The sequence below is a fragment of the Plecotus auritus genome (genome assembly GCF_963455305.1).
Source record: "Plecotus auritus genome assembly, chromosome: 8".
NCBI lineage: Eukaryota > Metazoa > Chordata > Mammalia > Chiroptera > Vespertilionidae > Plecotus > Plecotus auritus.
In genome coordinates this window covers 92756170-92775898 of record NC_137782.1, presented here as the reverse complement: position 1 = coordinate 92775898, position 19729 = coordinate 92756170, and the positions used below count along the sequence as shown (strand labels likewise).

Genomic DNA, 19729 nt, shown 5'->3' with positions numbered 1-19729 from the left:
AGATGGTTTCTGTGTCCACCCAACACCGGGCAGAGGCAGCATGGGTTGCCAGATAACATGCGAGATGCCAGATGAATTTGAATTTCCGACAACGACAAATACATTTTTAGTGTAAGTGCATCTCAAATACGGCATGGGATATACCTATTCCAAAAATTAGTCATTGTCTACCTGAACTTCAAGCCTAAGGGGGCATCCTGTGTTTTTTGTTGCTAAATTCCCCAAACTGGAACACTAGTAGAATCTAGAATGAGCTTTTGATTCGAAGCCTCGTCCAAATGTGCTTCAGGTGTGTGAGCTCAGATGCACTAGTCGCCCTTTCTCCGGGCACTGGTAGCTCTGTGACTGGGTCACCCGTCCGGGTGTTGGATTTTCACCCCACAGCCGGTGGGAAACAGCGGTTGGTGCAGGGACATCCGTGTCCTTCCAGTGCCTGTGAGCAGTGACTGCTGACCGAGACTTGGACCACGGTTCCGAGGCCTCTCACAGCATCCCAGGAAACCCAGTGTCTGGATAGTGAGCGTTGTAGTAAATGCAGCTAAGTGAGGATCAATGTTTGATTTCTAAACACAGGCAGGCTTTGGGCTGTGAGGGAGTTTTAAGTAATGACCCGGTGTCTTCCGAAAAGATTAAAAGATCATCAGTTGACTGTCCGAAGGCAGTCATATGTAGCGCTCATAAGATCCAAAATTTTTAACCCTCTATCAAGGGACTTTGTTTTTTTGGGTATCCACAGCACAGTTTTCAGTGTAAGAATAGTGTTATTGCTAAGCGCCTACTGTGTGCCAGGCATTGTGCTAAGGGCTTCATGGTGATACTTCGTTGACTCTTTCCAGGGATCCTGCTCTGTCAGCCCCCTGCAAACCCACTGTCGAGATTCAGAGAGGTTAAGGAACCTGCCTAAGGTAACACAGCTGGCTAGAGGTAGCACCAGGTTTAGGAAGGCAGGACTTCCAGATTCCAACTTCTGTGCTCGTAACCACTGCCCTACACGGCGGCAGCAACGGCCATGTTTGAGATGTACACTTCCTGTCTGTCCTGCGGCGAAGCCTTGTGCCTCCATGACACTGGCCTGGAGGGGGGAGCTGCGTCCATCACCCCTCGCCCCTGGGTGGCACGCCTCTCCCAGAGTGCACAGGGGGTACCCCCACCCCATCCCCGCACAATGGCTGTCGCTACCTCCTGTGTTATAGGCACTCTCACCCACACAAGAGAGGTGTTCCCAGACAGTCCCCGAGTCAGTGGGAGAGGCTGACCCCAACCTCGGTCCTTGTCTTCTCATATAAATTTATACGAGACACCTTGACTGCGTTGTAAAAAGCCAATTTATTAAAGCATGCCCCTTTATTGAAAAAGCAAAGCAAGCAAACCCGTGCATCTGGCTTATGAAGCACAGACGGGCTCTCAGCTAATCTGAAGAGCGGGTTGGGTGGGGGTCTGAGGCGTTATATACCCTCCTGTCTACAAGGCTCACATTTCCTCTGCTGAATAGTTTGGTGCAGATTAATTCTCAAGGCCCCCTTTTGCTTTGTTGTGGCCTTCCCAGAACTCATGAGAAGCACCTGGCAACTTTATCTCGCCCAGCTCGGGACTGCTGGCTTCTTTCCCTTCTCTTTCTGCATTCTCTCATTGGGGAGGGTTTTTTGTTTGCTTGCTTTTTGTTTTTAAATATATTTTTTATTGATTTCAGAGAGGAAGGGAGAGAGAGAAAGACAGAAACATCAATGATGAGAGAGAATTCTTAATCGGCTGCCTCCTGCACACCCCCTACAGGGGATTGAGCCTGAAATCTGGACATGTGCCCTGACCGGGAATCGAACCATGACCTCCTGGTTCATAGGTTGACACTCAACCACTGAGCCACGCCTGCGAGGTTTTTTAACCATCTGCTCTCGTGTCCTTGGCTGGGGAAGATAATGGTTTGTTAGTTATAAGCTGGCTGCAGATAGCCCACACTCTTTGGCCTTGTTTTAACTTTCCTGTCTCAGTTTTCCTATTCCTCCTGCCCTGGAATCCAGTAACACCTAGTCCTTCCTCTGAGTACCCTCCAGCTCCACCCGGGGCAGGTACCAAGGGCTGAGAGGGGGATGTGAGACCATGGGGCCAGGAGAAGGGAATCTCCATCTCCCCACCCACTGTCATTTCCAGTGACATCAGGCCTCTGCACGGAACTGTCCTGCTTGCTGTCCTGTTGACAGCCTGGGCGAGGGACTTGAGAATATGCCTGTTAAACAGCAGGTGACATACAAGGGTTATGTCATACCCTGGGAGACAGACACGGAACTCGAAGGACAGGCCTGGTGTCGCGGTGTGCACCACACAGGACCCTGTGCTCAGAAAGGGCCCGCACTGATGTTATGTTTGTGAAACTCATGGATTTTGAATAAGAGGCCCCACAGATGCAGCTTGTCCTCCTGGAAGGAATGAGGAACCTCCAGTCCTTTTTAAATTGTCACTGAAGCTGCAGATAAGATAAAACCTGCAGGGAAAGAATGTGGCCTTCCCCCTTTCCTGGCTGCTAACTCCTGGTTTAGCAACACTGGCTGCTGGCTGGCCCTCACTAGGCTGGGGCATTGAAGGACACAAAGAGTAGTTATGAGGTGGAGCGCAGATTCTCTGCCCCTCCTCACCCCCCGCCATGTCACCTCCATTTCACTGATGACGAAATGGAAATTCAAGAAGGTGGGTCACTAGTTCTGGTTCTCATGGCAGGAAGCAAGAGAGCCAGTGACCCCTGCCTGACTCCAGAGCCCAAAGCTCTTTGCCAGAACAGCTGTTAGTTTAATTCACAGGCCCCATGCACTGCACCTAATAGGGTAGCAGAGAAGTTTTTTCTCTGCAACAGGAATCAGGCCATAGTTAGTCTTTTGCATCTTGTTTCTTTCACTGAGCATCCTATATAATACTAGTAAAACCCTAATATGCAAATCGACCGACGGTGGAATGACCGGTTGCTATGATGTGCACTGATCACCTGGGGGCAGACGCTCAATGCAGGAGCTGCCCCTGGTGGTCAGTGCGCTCCCACAGGGGGAGCACCGCTCAGCCAGAAGCTGGGCTCATGGTTTGCAAGTGCAGTGGCAGTGGAGGGAGCCTCTCCCACCTCTGTGGCAGCATTAAGGACCCCTTGGGGTATGTCCGCATGCCAGCTTAGGCTCCCGGAGTGGGCCTAAGCCGGCAGGCAGACATCCCCGGAGGGGTCCTGGATTGCAAGAGGGTGCAGGCTGGGCTGAGGGATCCACACCCCCCCCCCCCCCCCCCCCGCGCCCAGTGCATGAATGTCATGCACCAGGCCTCTGGTAATGTTATAAAGGTTCATTCAGTTTGTAGTATATATCAACCTCCATTCCTTTTTATGGCTGAATAATATTCCAATGTGTGGATATACTGCTTTTATCCATCTGTCAGCTGATGGACATTGGAGTTGTTTCCACTTTGTGCTATTATGAACATTCACGTGCAAGTTTTGTGTGGACACATTTCATTTTTTGTGGGTAAACACCTAGGAGTGGAATATGGTGACTGTATGTTCAACATTCTGAGGAAATGCCAGAACCTTTTTCAAAAGCAACTGAGTAATTTCACATTCCCACTAGCGGTGTGTGGGGGTCCCAATATCCCTACATCCTCACCAACACCTGCTGTTGTCTGCCCTTATGATTCTAGCCATGCTAGTGAGGATAAGCAGGTCTCGGGGCTTTGATTTGCGTTTCCCTGTTGGCTAATGACATTGAGCATCTTTCACACGCTATTGGCCATCTGTATATCTGCTCTGAAGTGTCTACTTAAGTCCTTTGCCCATCTTTAATTGGGTTACTTGTCTTGTTATTGTTGAGCTGTAAGTTTCTGTATGTTCTTTATATGTTCTTGGTGTGGGCCTCTTTGGGTTCCTCTTGTTTGGGAACTCTCTGCACTTCTTGGACTTGTAAGTCTGTTTCTTTCACCAGGTAGGGTAAGTTTTCAGTCATTATTTCTTTTTTTAATATATTTTTATTGACTTCAGCGAGGAAGGCGAAAGGAGAGAGAGATAGAACATCAATGATGAGAGAGAATCATTGATTGGCTGCCTCCAGCAAGCCCCACACTGGAGATTGAGCCCACAACCTGGGCAGTTGCCCTGACCAGGAATTAAACCATGACCTCTGGTTCATAGGTCAATGCTCAACCACTGAGCCATGCCTGTCATTATTTATTCAAATAGGTTTTCTTTTCTTATATTTAAAATTTTTTTTATATTCTTTATTGTTGAAAGTATTACATATGTCCCCCTTTTTCCCCATTGACCTCCTCCAGCCTCCCACTCCCAGGCCTTCGGCACCCTATTGTCTGTGTCCATGGGTTATGTATATATGCATATAAGGTCTTCTAGCACCCCCATAATGAGAATGTTGCTATGCTTAAAATTGTCCCAGAGGCTCCTTACATTATCTTTATATTTTTGGATTCTTTTTTCTTTTTGCTCTTTTGCTTCCTCTTACTTCAGCTCGTTGATTTGATTCTCAGAATCCTCTCCTCTACTGTTGAATCCCAGTTTCAATGTGCTTTCTTCTTTACTTCTCTAGTTGTAGGACTTCTATTTCAATCAGCTTTCAGGCGGTTCTGAGTGCTAGTTGTTCTGTATTTTAGTTGTAATTTTGATGTGTTTGTGGGAGGTGGTGCGTACTGGCATTTACCTATGCCGCCATGTTGGTTCCCACCGTGCCGGGTATTTTTTAAGGCTGAGTAATATTCCACTGCATGTGTAGAGCACATTTTGTTTATCTAGTCACCATCTGTGGGCAGCTGGATTGCTTCTACTTCTTGGCTGTGAGTCATGCCAGGTATAAACACATCTCTTCGAGACCTTGTTTTTAACTCTCTTGGGTCTATACCCAAATGTGGCGTTGTTGGGTCTAACAGTAATTCTGTTTTTAAGTTTTTGAGGAAGCGCCATACCTCTTCATAGTGGCTGCACCATTTTGCATTCCCACTGAGTCTACCAGGTCCCAATTTCTCCACATCCCCGCCCACACTTGGTATTTTCTGTTTTTGTGATAGTAGTCTCTTGTGGGCGTGAGAGGGTATCTCAGGGCAGTCCACGTTTGCATCGACTCCCACCGCATGCTCATGGAGTGATGCCTGCTGGGTACGCGCTGAACAATAAGCAGATAAAGGGCCCAATGGAGGAAGAATGAATGAGTCAGTGGGAGACGGTGTTTCTGGAAAAACAAGGTCAGGTGAGGTGGTTGCTGATGGCACTGGTCCAAGTGAGAGTCCAAACTCCAGAACTGTCTGCCTGGGTCTGGAACCACACACACGCCCGGGAGGGCATTGACCCAGAAGTTTGCCCACCAAGGCAGGGCTGCTTCCTAAGAGTGCCAGGAGTAGACTTGGCGGGGTGGGGGGGGGGGTGGGGGGGCGGGGTGAGCTCCTGGTCAGCAGAGCCCTCACCCTGGAGGGTGAGCAAGGGAGGGGCTGGTGTGGTGAGCACAGCCTTGAAAGAGGGGGTGAAGGAGGTGTGGAGAGGGAGAGGGGTTCGAGGTGATAATGGGGCTGGCTATGGTGGGGGACACGGCCTTGCCCTCAGGAAGCTGAGTCTCTCATTTGCTGCCTCCCAAATCTCACTCCCATTCACCCACCTCTGCGCATGGCCCAGGTCACCACCTTCGGGCAGGCCACCCCTGGGCTGTGCCTGGGTGCCTGTGATGGCTCCGAGATGCCCGAGGAGGAGCCCCAGTCCTCCCATCCCCACGGCCCTTCTTTCTCATCCAATTTCCTTTTTATAGGTTTTCAAAATGGAGCTACATCTAATTTAAAAACAATTTTTTATTGATTTTTTTTTTGAAGAGATAAAGGAGAGGGAGAGAGAGAGAAACATTGACGCAAGAAACATTGACGTTTGCCTTCTGCACACACCAGGACCCAGGACTGACCCTACAACCTGTGCACGTGCCCTGACCAGGAATCAAACCAGTAACCTTTTGGTGAATTAACAACTGAGCCACACCAGCCAGGGTGCATCTAATTTCTTTATGTCCAGAGTAACATGTTGGACTGTTACTCACTCCGAGGAAGGCCGCAGCACTGTGAAAAGGAAATTCTTAAAAGGGCAGAATCATGACTCTTATTCAAGATAAAATGATTATGTGCCGAAGATTCTCTTACTTCAACTGCCACCTTATTTTTCTAAGGGCCCCTGAAGCAAAACTTAAAAAAAAAAAAATCGTTGTTCTTTGTGATGAGCTGTGCCTGCCACTTAGTGGCAATTCCTGGTAACTGCAAGCCACACCTTTTACGATAGATGTATCTAGCCATCTCTCCACACATAGGCTTAAAGATCTGTTTTGGTTCCCTGGTGAGAATGCAAATTGGTGTAGCCCTTTGAAGTATGGCAATACCTAATAAAAGCACACATGCACTACCTTTCTACATAGGAATCCCACCACTAAGCATCTGCCCTGAGAATAACACTGACAACACAAAAATTCTTATGCACAAGGTTATATTCATTACTAGAGGCCAGGTGCACGAATTCGTGCATGGAGGGTTGGGGGAGGAGGGGAGAGGGACCGTGGGATGTAGGCCGCCAGCTCTGAGGAGGGAGCTGGCCCTCGCTCCCCTGGGAAAGGGGTCGCATCCACCGCCACCCACCCCCGGTTCCCAGCCCGGGGCTCGAAGGCCCCAGTGGGGTTGGGAGAGGAGGCAATGGTTGCTGGGCCAGGCACAGAAGGAAAGGATGCCAGCTGCCAATGCTGCCCCGCTACCGTGTGCTTCCCTGCCTTCCCCCTCCTCCTTCCCTTGCCACTGCACTGCCACCTTGGTGGGCAGGCGGCTCCGGGAAAGGGAGAGGAAGAGGCAGTTCCCCACCTCCCCCACTCCTCCTTCCCTCACCGCCAGCCCCCAGGGAAGGGAGAGGATGGGAGTGAGACAAACCCTTGTGTCGAGGGCTGACTTTCAATAGATCGCAGGGAGGGAGCTGCTCTGCTACGTAGGAAACCCCAACCCAAAAGCAGGTCATCTACAAATGGTTTAGCACTAGGGGGCGATGGGGCTGGCCAGAGGGGGGCAGGGTCCACAGGCGATTGGCTGGCCACGGGAGGTTGGCTGTGGGAGCTTCTGTGTTGAGCGTCTGCCCCCTGGTGGTCAGTGCTTGACATAGTGACTGGTCGACAGGTCATTCTGGTCGTTCTGGTTGTTCCCGTTTTTTGGTCCTAATGGTTGCTTAGGCTTTTATGTATATAGATGTGCCATTTCAAACCATTGGAAATGACCTGAATGTCTGCACAGAAGAGAGTCCATCCACCCCATGGAGTCTCTGTGGCCAGAAGAAAGAAAGAAATTCAGGGAGGCGCCCTAGCTGGTTTGGCTCAATGGATAGAGCGTCAGCCTGTGGACTGAAAGGTCCCAGGTTCGATTCCGGCCAAGGGCACATGTCTGGGTTGCAGGCTCGATCCCCGGTGTGGGGCTTGCAAGAGGCAGCCAATCAATGATTCTCTCACATCATTGATGTTTCTATCTCTCTCTCTCTTTCCCTTCCTCTCTGAAATCAATAAAATATATTAAAAAAAAAAAAGTAGAAACCAAGATGGTGGCATAGGTAAGCACCTAAATTGCTGCCTCGCATAACAATTTCAAAACTACAACTAAAAGGCAGAATGGACACCATCCAGAACCACAGGAAAGCTGGCTGAGTGAAAATTCTGCAACTAGAAGGAAAGAGAAAAGCTCACAAGAATTGGAGGTACGGCAAAGGGTCTTTGTGCACGCAGAGAGGAAGGGCGGCTGAGAGCCTGGCTGACTTTCTCTGGCGGAAGGGGGAAGGAAGCCCCCGACCGCACTGAACCCCAGTTCTGACTGCACCGAACCCCAGTTCCAGGCGAGCCCCTGGGGACCCACGCTCTTACGGGGGGAATCTGGACTCTTGGGCGGAGACTCGGGAGCCGGGGAAGGCAGAGGTCTGAAGGCGCACGTGTGGGCGCAAGTGCAAGGCTGACGGGAAGCCAAGACTGTCTACTCCGCCCTGAGACTCCACCCCTTCCAAGCTGAGCACAGAGGCTATTGCAATTTGGCAAGTCTAATCCTATAAGGCTGTCTCCAGCACCAAACTTCTCCCAGCGTAGACACAGCTGATCCTTACAGCCAACTGGCCTGGAGGTCAATTCCTCCCAGTGATACCAACAACAATCAAGACTTAACTACAACAAGGCTGTACACACAGTCCACAAAGGGGTGCACCAAGAGTGTCCACCTCAGGTTAACTGGGGAGGCCGACCCACTGGGCCATATAGGAAACCTAGCACACAAATCTACCCTACCAACTCAGGGAAGCAGTGAAAATGCGGCATCAAAGAAACAGATCACAAACGAAAGAAATGGAGGAAAACAAACGACTGGATATAGAATTCAAAATCACGGTTATAAGGCTTTTCAAGAATATCCTAGAAAAGGCCGATAAATATAACGAGACCCTCGAAGATATGAAAAAGGACCAACTAGAAATTAAACATACACTGACTGAAATAAAAAATATTATACAGAGACCCAACAACAGACTAGAGGAACACAAGAATCAAGTCAAAGAATTGAAATACAAAGAAGCAAAAAACACTCAACCGAAAAAGCAAAAAGCAAAAAAAAATCCAAAAAGTTGAAGATAGTGTAAGAAGACTCTGGGACAATTTCAAGTGTACCAACATCAGAATTATGGGGGTGCCAGAAGAAGAGAGAGAGCAAGATACTGAAAACCTATTTGAAGAAATAATGACCGAAAACTTCCCCCACCTGGTGAAAGATATAGACTTACAAGTCTAGGAAGCACACAGAACCCCAAACAAAAGGAACCCAAAGAGGACCACACCAAGACACATCATAATTAAAATGCCAAGAGCAAAAGACAAAGAGAGAATATTAAAAGCAGCAAGAGAAAAACAGTTAATTACCTACAAGGAAGCACCCATACGACTGTCAGCTGATTTCTCAACAGAAACTATGCAGGTCAGAAGGGAGTGGCAAGAAATTTTCAAAGTGATGAATAGCAAGAACCTACAACCAAGATTACTCTACCCAGCAAAGCTATCATTCAGAATTGAAGGGCAGATAAAGAGCTTCACAGATAAGAAAAAGCTAAAGGAGTTCATCACCACCAAACCAGTATTATATGAAATGCTGAAAGGTATTCTTAAAGAAGAGGAAGAAGAAAAAAGTAAAGAGAAAAATTATGAACAACAAATACATATCTATCAACAAGTGAACCTAAAAATCAAGTGAATTAAAAACCTGAGGAACAGAATAATCTGGTGAATATAATAGAATCAGGGGCATAGAAAGGGAGTGGACTGATAATTCTCAGGGGGAAAGGGGTATGGGGGGGTTCAGGAAGAGACTGGACAAAAATCATACACCTATGGATGAGGACAGTGGGGGGGAGGTAAGGGCAGAAGGTGGGGTGGGAACCGGGTAGAGGGGAGCTATGGGGGGAAAAAGGAGAAACAATTGTCATAATCTGAATAAAGATTTATTAAAAAAAATAAAAAATAAATAAATATGAAAAAAAAATAAATAAAATAAAAAAAAAGAAATTCAGGGAGGATGAAACAGAAGGCTCGAGGGGCAGAAGTGGGAGGAGGAGGGGATGAGAAAAGAGTGCTTTGGGGGTGTCTTTTTCTAAATGTTTGACTCTCAGAACCATTGTGGTATTACACATACCTTCACATACGCACAAAGCAAACTGACAGTGGAAACCAACCAGGATGTGAGCGTGGTGGGGGCGAACTGAACAGAAACACTAACAACTGGGCCTAACGCTTGATGGGGAATTGCTAACCAAACTGAAAGGCCTGGGCAAGAGAGGAATGCTGGAAGATGGTTCTCACGGGATGCCGCAAGCTGACCTCCAAGGCCCTGTCCTGAACCTAGTGAGGGATGTGCTCCCTGTGGGTTGGGGTTCGCAACAGGAAGCACGTCGATAGAAAGTTTACCGTCACACCCGTCATACCATCACACCCTGGTGGGCTTCCAAGAGAGGAAAACAAAGCCCGGTGATGGGGGAGGGTGGCGAGGGTGACATAGAGGGCTTCTCTGAGGAGGGGACTTCTGAGCAAAGGCCAGAGGGACAGCACTGCGTCCAGCAGTGTGACAACTGGAGGAAAAACTGCTCAAGGAGAGAGGCCACTTGCAAAGCCCCCAAGGCAGGAAAGGGCTTAAGGGCTTGGTGTGTTGTAGCTGGGAGCAGGCAGGACAAAGAGCTGGGGGGCGGGGGGAGGGGGCGGCGGCGCAGGGCCTGAGGGCCAGGGCGGGGCTGGCTGCCACGCAAGGACAGCGGGAAGGCAGCGGCTGAATTTACTGTGTCTCCCTCACTGGACTCTACGTGAAATCTCATTGTGAAATGTTGGCCACTAATCCAAAATGTAAAAGAAATTACTAGGGGCTGTAGTTATGCAAGATGTGGCCCCTGGGGGAACTAGGGGAAACCAGGCGAAACTGGGGGAAACCGGGGGGAACTGGGGGAACTGGGGGGAACCGGGGGAACAGGGGGAACTGGGGGAAACCGGGGAAACTGGGGGAACTGGGGGAACAGGGGGGAACTGGGGGAAACCGGGGGAAACTGGGGGAAACCAGGGGAAACCAGGGGGAACAGGGGGGAACTGGGGGAAACCAGGGGGAACAGGGGGGAACTGGGGGAAACTGGGGGAACAGGGGGGAAACTGGGGGAACAGGGGGGAACTGGGGGAAACCAGGGGGAACAGGGGGGAACTGGGGGAAACTGGGGGACACTGGGGGAACAGGGGGAAACCGGGGAAACTGGGGGAAACTGGGGGAACAGGGGGGAACTGGGGGAAACTGGGGGAACAGGGGGGAACTGGGGGAAACTGGGGGAACTGGGGGAACAGGGGGGAACTGGGGGAACTGGGGGAAACTGGGGGGAACTAGGGGAACTGGGGGAAACTGGAGGAACAGGGGGGAACTGGGGAAAACCGGGGGAACTGGGGGAACAGGGGGGAACCGGGGGAACAGGGGGGAAACTGAGGAAACTGGGGCAAGGGTACAAGGAGGTTCTTTCTGTAGTAGCCCCCTTACCTGTGGGCAATGTGACCCGAGACCCCATGGATGCCCGAGAGCATGGATAGTGCCAAACCCTATGCGTACCGTGCTTTTCCCGTGCATACCGACCTGTGATAAAGTTTAATGTACAACCTGGGCTCAGAGACTAACAATAACTAAGAAAATAGAGCAGTGACCACAATGCGCTGTGATGCGTCCTGTGAGTGCTCTCTCTCTCTCTCTCTCTCTCTCTCTCTCTCTCTCTCTCTCTCTCACAGCACCTACTGCCCTGTACTCACCCTGCTTCTTGGTGAGATGATAACGTGCCCACGTGGTGAGAGGTGTTTGCGGTTTGAGGTGCGACAGCAAAACCAGCGCTGATGTCTTTGTCCTTCACAATTTCAGGGCTAGAAGGCCCGTTCTGGCCGTGGACCTCAGCAACCTCAGCCTGCGATGTCTTTTCCTCATTAAGTCGAGAACTTCCACCTTCTCGCTGAGAGCAGCTCTTCCCGGCTTCTCCATGGTGTCTCTGGGGCCGTTAGCAAGTAAAACGGGGGTGACGAACACAAGCACTTCCAAGCCCCACGGGGCCTGACACAATGGTGGCAGCCGCGGGCTGACGCGGGAGTGACTGCAGCGTGGACACGGGACACAGGACCAGTCACGTGGACATCGCTGGACTTCATCACAGCTACTCAGAGCAGCCGCAACTTAAAACTCACGACTTGTTTATTTCTGGAATTTTCCATTTGGTATTTTTACATGGCTGCTGATGGTCTAAAACCATGGGAGGCAGAACTGTACTGTGTTTGCAACTTTGCATGACTCTATAACTATTTCAGAATAACAAGTGAAATGAATGACATGGGCCAAATAACCATGGGAGGGGGAGGCTTGGTCGCAGAGCCAACAGTGTGGAGGCTCTGGTTTGAAGAAACCCAGCGCTCCCGTTGATTCAAGGCCGCCAGCCCTGTGGCCCCACCTCCTGGTCCGGAGGCCCGGACTAGGGCAGGGGAGGGAGGTGCGGCTGAGCCTGGGGAACAGCGGTGGGCAGGCTGTGTGTGTGTGTGTGTGTGTGGGGGGGGGGGCGTGTCCGCATGCTGCACTGATTTCTATTGCTGTGTAATAAATGCCACAAACTTAGTGGCTGAACATGACACCCATTTACGGTCTCAGTTCCCGTGGGTCAGGAGCACAAGCAGGTCAGGGGTGAATCCAGGGGTCAGCTGGGACTGGGCCCCACCTTCTGGGGCCTCCTCCAGGCCACTGGTTTGGGTGGGTGCCTGGTTTTTCTAGATGTTGACTGGGGACCACTCTCAGGTCCCAGAGGTGGCCCTCACGTCCTTGCCCTGTGACCCTTCACCTCACAATGTGGCATCCGCTTCTTCCTGGCCACCAGGAGGGTGTCTTGGCTATGAGGGAGCCTCTTGTAAGGCAATGTCATCACTGGAGTGGCCGTCCCATCACAGGCACAGCGGCTGCCCGCACTCAGGGGAGAGACAGACAAGTGTGGCCCTGGGCCATCTGACAAGTTTGCCTCCCACCCTCACCATGTGTCACATCCTCCATGCTTCTTCGGTAGCGTCCCCATGAAGCCCCATCCCCTTCATCTTTCCATCCGGGTCTGCCTTGGGTTTTCATCCTCAGGCCCTGGTGTCTCCCCCTGGTGTCGCCGCCCACCGCCCACACTCCCCCCCCCCCCGCCCCCAGCAGAGCGCGGTGGAGGTGATGGAGAAGCAGGACTCCTGTGACCCTGCAGCGCAAGGAAGCCTTCTGCCAACTGCCTGAGTGAGCCCCTTGGACACGTCCCGTGGCCACTGCAGTGACCGGCTGGAGCCAGGAGCCTGGGGGCATTCGAAGATGCGTTTACGCTCTAACAGCAGAAGTGGGGAGCCTTGTGGCGCTCTAGCTCCTAAGTCTCTCTCTCATGCATTTTTGTGTGAAAACATCGCGTGACACTGACTGGGCTGAGGGGCAGGATTTCCTAGGCGCAATGTGTCCTGCAGAGCGGGGTATTAGGCTAGAGAGGCTTGGGGTCACTCTCTGTTACTCCTCACCCAAGGGCATTTCCCACTGATGTTTAGAGAGAGTGGAAGGGAGGGGGAGAGACAGAGAAACATGGATGTGAGAGAGACACATCAATTGGTTGACTCCCGCATGCGCCCTGACCGGGGCAGGGGATCAAGCCGGCAACTGAGGTATGAGCCCTTGTCCGGAATCGAACCAGGACCCTTCAGTCCGTAGGTGGTGCTTTTCCTGGTTGCGAACATAATACATAAGGTTAGCATGTGCGAGGGGGCGGGCAAGCTTCTCCTGTAAAGGGCTGGTTAGTAAATATTTTCAGCTCCTGGGTCATGCGATTTCTGTGCAATAATTGAGTCCACCGCTTAGTGCAAAAGCAGCCACGGGCGATATGTGAATGATGGGAGTGGTGTGTGCTAATGAGCATTTATGACTGCTCAAATTTGAATTTCATGTCCTGAAATATTATTCATTCTTTGATTCCCCCCCCCCCCAACCATTAAAAAATATAGAAACTACGTTTACCTTCAGGGCCCTACAAAAGCAGCCAGCCGTCTGGCTTTGTTCTGTGAACCATGCTTTTTTGGTGACCACTGGCTTTCAATTTTTATTAAAAATATTTTTATTGATTTCAGGGAGGAAGGGAGAGGGAGAGAGAGATAGGAACATCAATGATGAGAGAGAATCATTGATCGGCTGACTCCTGCATGCCCCACACTGGGGATGGAGCCTGCAACCCAGGCATGTGCCCTGACGGGAATCGAACCGTGACCTCTTGGTTCACAGGTTAACGCTTAACCACTGAACCATGCCAGCTGGGCATCACTGGCTTTTTAGATGGTCTCTATTCTAATCTAAAATCTGCCCCATGTTGAATTCACAGGCTAAAACCAAAGCACTTTTTGCTTATCTGAGTTTCTTCAGTGCCCTGTGAAAATAACTCAGAGTCTCATTCAATTGAAAACAGTAAGAACCCAGAATTAATCTCATCTCCTTCCGTTCTCCCCTATCCTGTAAGTCAAGGTCAAAGATGAGTAACATTGACAAGAGGGAGCAGACAGGCAGCTTTCATTAGAGGTCTAACTCCTACACTCACGCAGGACAGATGCCGAAGATGTTGCTCAAGCAGTGGGAATGAACTTTTTTTTTTGGCAAAATATGTTTTTATTGATTATTAGAGAGAGAGAAAGGGAGATGGGGAGATCGAAAAACATTGATGAGAGAGAAACACCTTCAAATGGCTGCCAACCAGGGACCGAACCCACAACCTGGGTACATGCCCTGACCAGGAATGGACCTGGCGACATTTGGGTACACGGGAGGACACCCAACCGAGCCACACCAGCCAGGGTGGACTTAACCTTCTGTAGCTGGGAAGGAAGGTGGAAGGAAGGGAATTGCCCTGGGTCCTCAGCTGCTCCTCTAGCCCTGCACTGCGTGTCTGTAAACGGTCAGGGCGGCCTACAGAAGGGGCCATAAGCTAATTTAACAGCCGTATTAAGCAAGTGTACTTCCCATTGGCCATATTAACATGCCAAAACATCCATATTTTAATAGGTATAATAAAGAACATTCAGCCGAAACCGGTTTGGCTCAGTGGATAGAGCATCGGCCTGCGGACTGAAGGGTCCCGGGTTCGATTCCGGTCAAGGGCATGTACCTTGGTTGCGGGCACATCCCCAGTGGGAGGTGTGCAGGAGGCAGCTGATCGATGTTTCTCTCTCACCGATGTTTCTAGCTCTCTATCCCTCTCCCTTCCTCTCTGTAAAATATCAATAAAATATATTTAAAAAAAAATAAAAATAAAGAACATTCATAGCAAGTAATTGACGAAGCCCTGGTTAGTATGAATCAATTCTCCATTTTCTTAATCCAATTGGACATATGTAACTGCTAATTGGTAGAAGATAGTCAATACATCATGAGCTGAAATGAACAAGACTTTTGGGGGTAAGAAAATCAAGTGGTTCTAAAAACCATCATCCACCTCTCTCTCTCTCTCTCTCTCTCTCTCTCTCTCTCTCTCTCACACACACACACACACACCTAATTCAATCATTTTTTAAACCCATAATTAAAGTTGTTCTTTATAATGTAATCAATTACAAAGATAATCAGTTCCATCATTTGCACAAATAGCTAATATAAAGATAGCAATTATGGAAATGAGATTAACATCCCAAATTTCCTAAACCTTGTCCTACGGGCCCTGGCCCCTTGGCCAAGTGTCTCACCACCACAACCCTAGAGGAAGCGAGATAGGCAAAAAAAAAAACAAAACCTTAATGGCCACGGCCACGGCTACTGGTCTCACATTTATTTTTTCAGGTTTAACCAAAGAGGGGAAAAAATCTCAGATTTGAGATTTTTCTTCAGAACAGTTTTATTAGTTTGCATATGGTGTGTCTACCCTCAACTTTCCTGTCCTACTTTGACACACAAATCCATTTATTCGTACTCTTCTTCGCCCCATATTTCATAGATGGTAACATTGTTATGTGGGCCTACAGGCCTCTCAAAGTTCTGCGCCTTGTGGTCACTGGCAGTTACCATGGCGACTTTCAGATTCCGCACCTTGGACATGAACTGCACAAGGTCCATCTCGAGTTGGTTTAAGGTGTGGAGTGCGTAGTCTTTGCTGGGGGAAGCACTCTGGTTCTTCTTCGGTGCAGCACGAACCGAAGAGCCTCGAGGGCCAGGAGGGGTCTTTTCCTGTCAACAAAGATGTGCGGGGTGAATAACACTGTCAGCTTGGGGAACTTTGACACAGGTCCAGGAGAGGTGGGCTCACCTAAGAGAAGAAGTTTCTAGCGTTGCTCTAGTCCAGGGACTGGCAAACTATATTGCCCAAGGGCCAATCTGGCCCACCATCTGTTATTGTAAACAAAGTTGTATTGGAACACAGCCCTGCTCATTCACACACATACTGTCTAGGGCTGCTTTCAGACTAAAGTGGCAGAGTTGAGTCACTCAGTGCAACGCTGAAAACATCTAGTGTCTGAGCCTCTAGCAGGGTTCCTCAAATTTTTTAAACAGGGGGCCAGTTCACTGTCCCTCAGACCATTGGAGGGCCGGACTATAGTTTAAAAAAAAACACCTATTAACAAATTCCTATGTGCACTGCGGGCCCAGGACGAGTCGGCTGCTAAGCAGGACAGGCAGCGGCACCCAGCGGGCCGGATGTGGCCCGCGGGCCGTAGTCTGAGGACCCCCTGCTACAGAGAGGCTTGCCAGCCCCCTCTGGTCGGTTTGGACATAGCCCGGGGAGGTGTGGGGTCCATCTGGTAGAGAATAAGCTGCCATTTTCCATCTCTTTCCCCATCATGGAGATGATTGCTGCTGTAGGCAGGGGCTGTCACCTTTTCACACCTCTATCCCTTTACGAAGGTCTCTACCTTTACTGGGGATAATGCTATCAACTGCATTTGACTCAGCAACTTGTAATAAGTCAAATGTGAGGGAAATTAAACCTCGGGCAGCGAATCTGGTTCTGTGAATAATTTCGACCCCAAACACGCCAAGTTCTTGAATCTATCCTCATTGAACAAACTCATTGAACAGGCTAAATATCAAGCAAAGGTTTCCTTCACCCAGTAAACAGAAGGTGGTCTCCAATGTAGTCCCAGCCTCGGTGGGTCTGAGGCTCCATCAGGAAAGGATTGGCCAGTGTCTCCCAGAACCGAGGTGGCTACTTTGCATTAAAATCCCTTCTACTCAACCGTCCTGCCTGTACCACCTCCATGTGTTGGAGTCTGAGATTTCTGAGGTTTCAGCAACATGGGATAAAGAATGGAGCCGTCCTTACCTTACTCTTCTCACTATCTCTTCGAAACTTGAGAATTACATACAGCACAACAATAAAAAAGAACCAGAGCCACTTGCTGACGAGCCAGCCTGGGGCGTGCTCTGGTAGGTTCTGCCTAATTCGGAAGTGCCCTCCGCAAGGCACCTTCCCGGGGGGTTCTTTGACGTTCTCCCTCAGAGAAGAAAACATAAAGGCGTAGCCGCAAGATAGGCACATGGGCAGGAACAAGGTCCATCTCAGGGTCCGCATGGTGAGCAGAGGTGGGGGAGGAGGCTGCTCATGGTGGGTCTGTCTGCCCTCGCACCGGGACTCTGAGTGCTGGGGCTGAGCCGGGTTGATGTCACAGAGGCCCCAGCCAGGAGCGGCTCTGGCCATTGTGATGGTGGCAGGGAGGCCAGTGAGGCCAGGATCCGTAGGAGGACGTAGGGAGCAGGAGGCATTTCCAGCAGGCAATCAACAAGAGAGGGTGGATGGGGGTTGTCATGTCCTTGCTAGCCTTTCTGACGCCCTGGTGCTGTGCTGGCTGAGGCCTGCCTTTATTTATGTTCGTTTGTTGAGTCCAGATGCCATGTCAAATGCGTGGCATGTGCTCCTGTGGAGCTGAGCCCAGTGACAAAGACATTAAACCAGAGGCTCAGTGGTTGGAGTGTCGTCCTGTACACCAAAGGTTGTGAGTTTAATTCCTGGTCAGGGCACATACCTAGTTCGTGGGTTTGATCCCCGGTCAGGGTGCGTACGGGAGGCAACTGATGGATGTTTCTGTCACACATTGATGTTTCTCTCCCTCTCTCTCTCTTTCTCAAATTAATAAAAACATATCCTCAGGTGAGGACTAAAAACAAAAATTAAACCAGAGGCTATACATTAGGAGCCATTGGCTTACATTGTTTCTAAAAATAATTATTTGCAGGATTTAATGTTGGGGTTGGGGGTTCTTTTTAAAACCTAGATTTCTGGCTCCTTTTGAAAATATGTGAGATCTGAAAACACTGGTCCCAGGAGGAATGCCCTCTCCAGCCCTCGCATCCCCATGCCTCGCTCACTGCTTTCACCAGGTGCAGTCCCTGGGTTAGCTAAGGATGTAATTTATTAAACGGTGATTAGAGCAGGGAGTGTTGAGTAGAGCAGGTGTCAGGTGATGCAGGAAGGCTTTCCTGAAAAAGGCATTTGGGTCGAGTTTGAAGGATCAAGAGGAGGGAACTGGCACCTAGACAGGAGTGAGGGCCCGAGGTGAGCACACAGCCTGCAGGCAGCAGGCTGATGCCAGGAGTATAGCTAGGGCCCACTGGCCAGTGAATGACACGAAACAGGAAAACCATGAATGGAACACAAGGCTTGTCTCTGTCCCCTGGGTCATCTGACTCACTTATTCCCCAGGAACCAACGTTCTGCTGAATGTGATCAAGGGCCCACTGGGAACTTCAAGCTGTGCTGAGCTCTGGGCAGCGACAAAGGTTCTGTAAGACTGCCTGGAACCAAGGGGGACGGAGAGCCGGGCTGTGCCGCACAGATGCTCCCCCAGGGCAGCGTGCTGTCTGCAAAGGTGGGCTTTCCTGCAGGAGACACCTGGCAGCTGGGAAGCAGCTGGCCTGGTCTCTGTGGCTGCGGCTGGAGGGTGTGCCCGTGATCTTCAGGGGCTCATCCTTGCCAGCTTGTCTGTCCCTAGTCCCACCTCACACGGCTCCTACAGGAGAGGTGTTCCTGTGCTCTGGGCCACACCTGTGGAGCATTCTGAGGTGCCCCCAGGTGTGTGTACCCCACAATATGCACCCCTGATGGAGCTCTAACATTTGGTGGTTAGGGGCACTGTACTAAGGGACAAACAGCCTTGATTTAGAGATGACCCACACCACCAAAATGCTCAGGAAGTTTTGTCCCATGTGAGTTTTGTTACTTGGAAATGTTTATGTATAATATTTAAAGACAGGAATTGACGCAACACTATGGAGTTTAGTCCTGATGCTCAACTTTCTTATAAAACACTAGAGGCCCAGTGCACGAGATTTGTGCACTCAGTGGGGAGGGGTGGGGGATGGGATCCCTCAGCCTGGCCTGCGCCCTCTCGCAGTCTGGGAGCCCTTGGGGGATGTCCAACTGATGGCTTAGGCCCGCTCCCCACGGGGACGGCCGTGAGCCCATCTTCTGGCTGAGTGGCGCTCCCCCTGTGGGAGCACACTGACCTCCAGGACAGCTCCTGCATTGAGCGTCTGCCCCCTGGTGGTCAGTGCATGTCATAGCGACCGGTCATTCTGCAGTTCAGTCGATTTGCATATTAGCTTTTTATTATATAGGATGAGTGGGAGGTAGAACAGAAATACAGACTAATGAGAGGAAAGGCAGACTTGCTCTACTTTTGTATCAAATGCCAGGTACCCAACTTGATCTCTTCTATCTTCAAAGAACTAATAAACTGTAGGGAGCAGCTCTAGGGTCAAGCCTTGGGCTGACCTGTGGCAGGGCCACAAAGAAGTCCCAGCCTGGAGGGCAGAGCTCTCCTAGCATAATTAAGCCTGACCTTGTAGCCCTCCCTAATTCCTTCCTAAGTAGCTAATGGGCTGTGGGAGGTGCAGCAAGTGTTGCCAAAACAAGAACATTTGTATTCATGTTAACCCACCCTTGTTTTAATGAGACTATAAAATAAAGCATCAGCTTGCAGGCTGGGTCTTTTGTGTCCTCATCCAGGCACAGGAGATCCACCGAGCCCCAGCTGTATTCTCTTCTGTCTTTTCTTCAATCCTTCACCGCCCCTCCTCAGGTTTACCATTGGCCATTCTGGCATGGCACAATAAACTAGGGACGCCCCTCCCCCAGTACTCGGCCAGGTCCCAGCCTCTCAGTGCTCCTGCAAACACCTGCAGGCAGAGTGTGGCCAAAACTCCTCCC

General features: G+C 50.3%; 1 protein-coding gene across 1 annotated transcript; it reads right to left on the bottom strand.

Annotated features, from left to right (window-relative positions):
• Positions 1 to 15489: 15489 nt before the first annotated feature.
• LOC308257392 (protein FAM209-like) lies at positions 15490 to 17095 on the bottom strand (the record flags this gene model as incomplete). Its single annotated transcript, XM_080686946.1, has 2 exons — positions 15490 to 15753; positions 16847 to 17095. The coding sequence occupies 2 exons, from the start codon at positions 17093 to 17095 to the stop codon at positions 15490 to 15492; spliced, it is 513 nt and encodes a 170-aa protein (XP_080543072.1).
• Positions 17096 to 19729: the final 2634 nt, after the last annotated feature.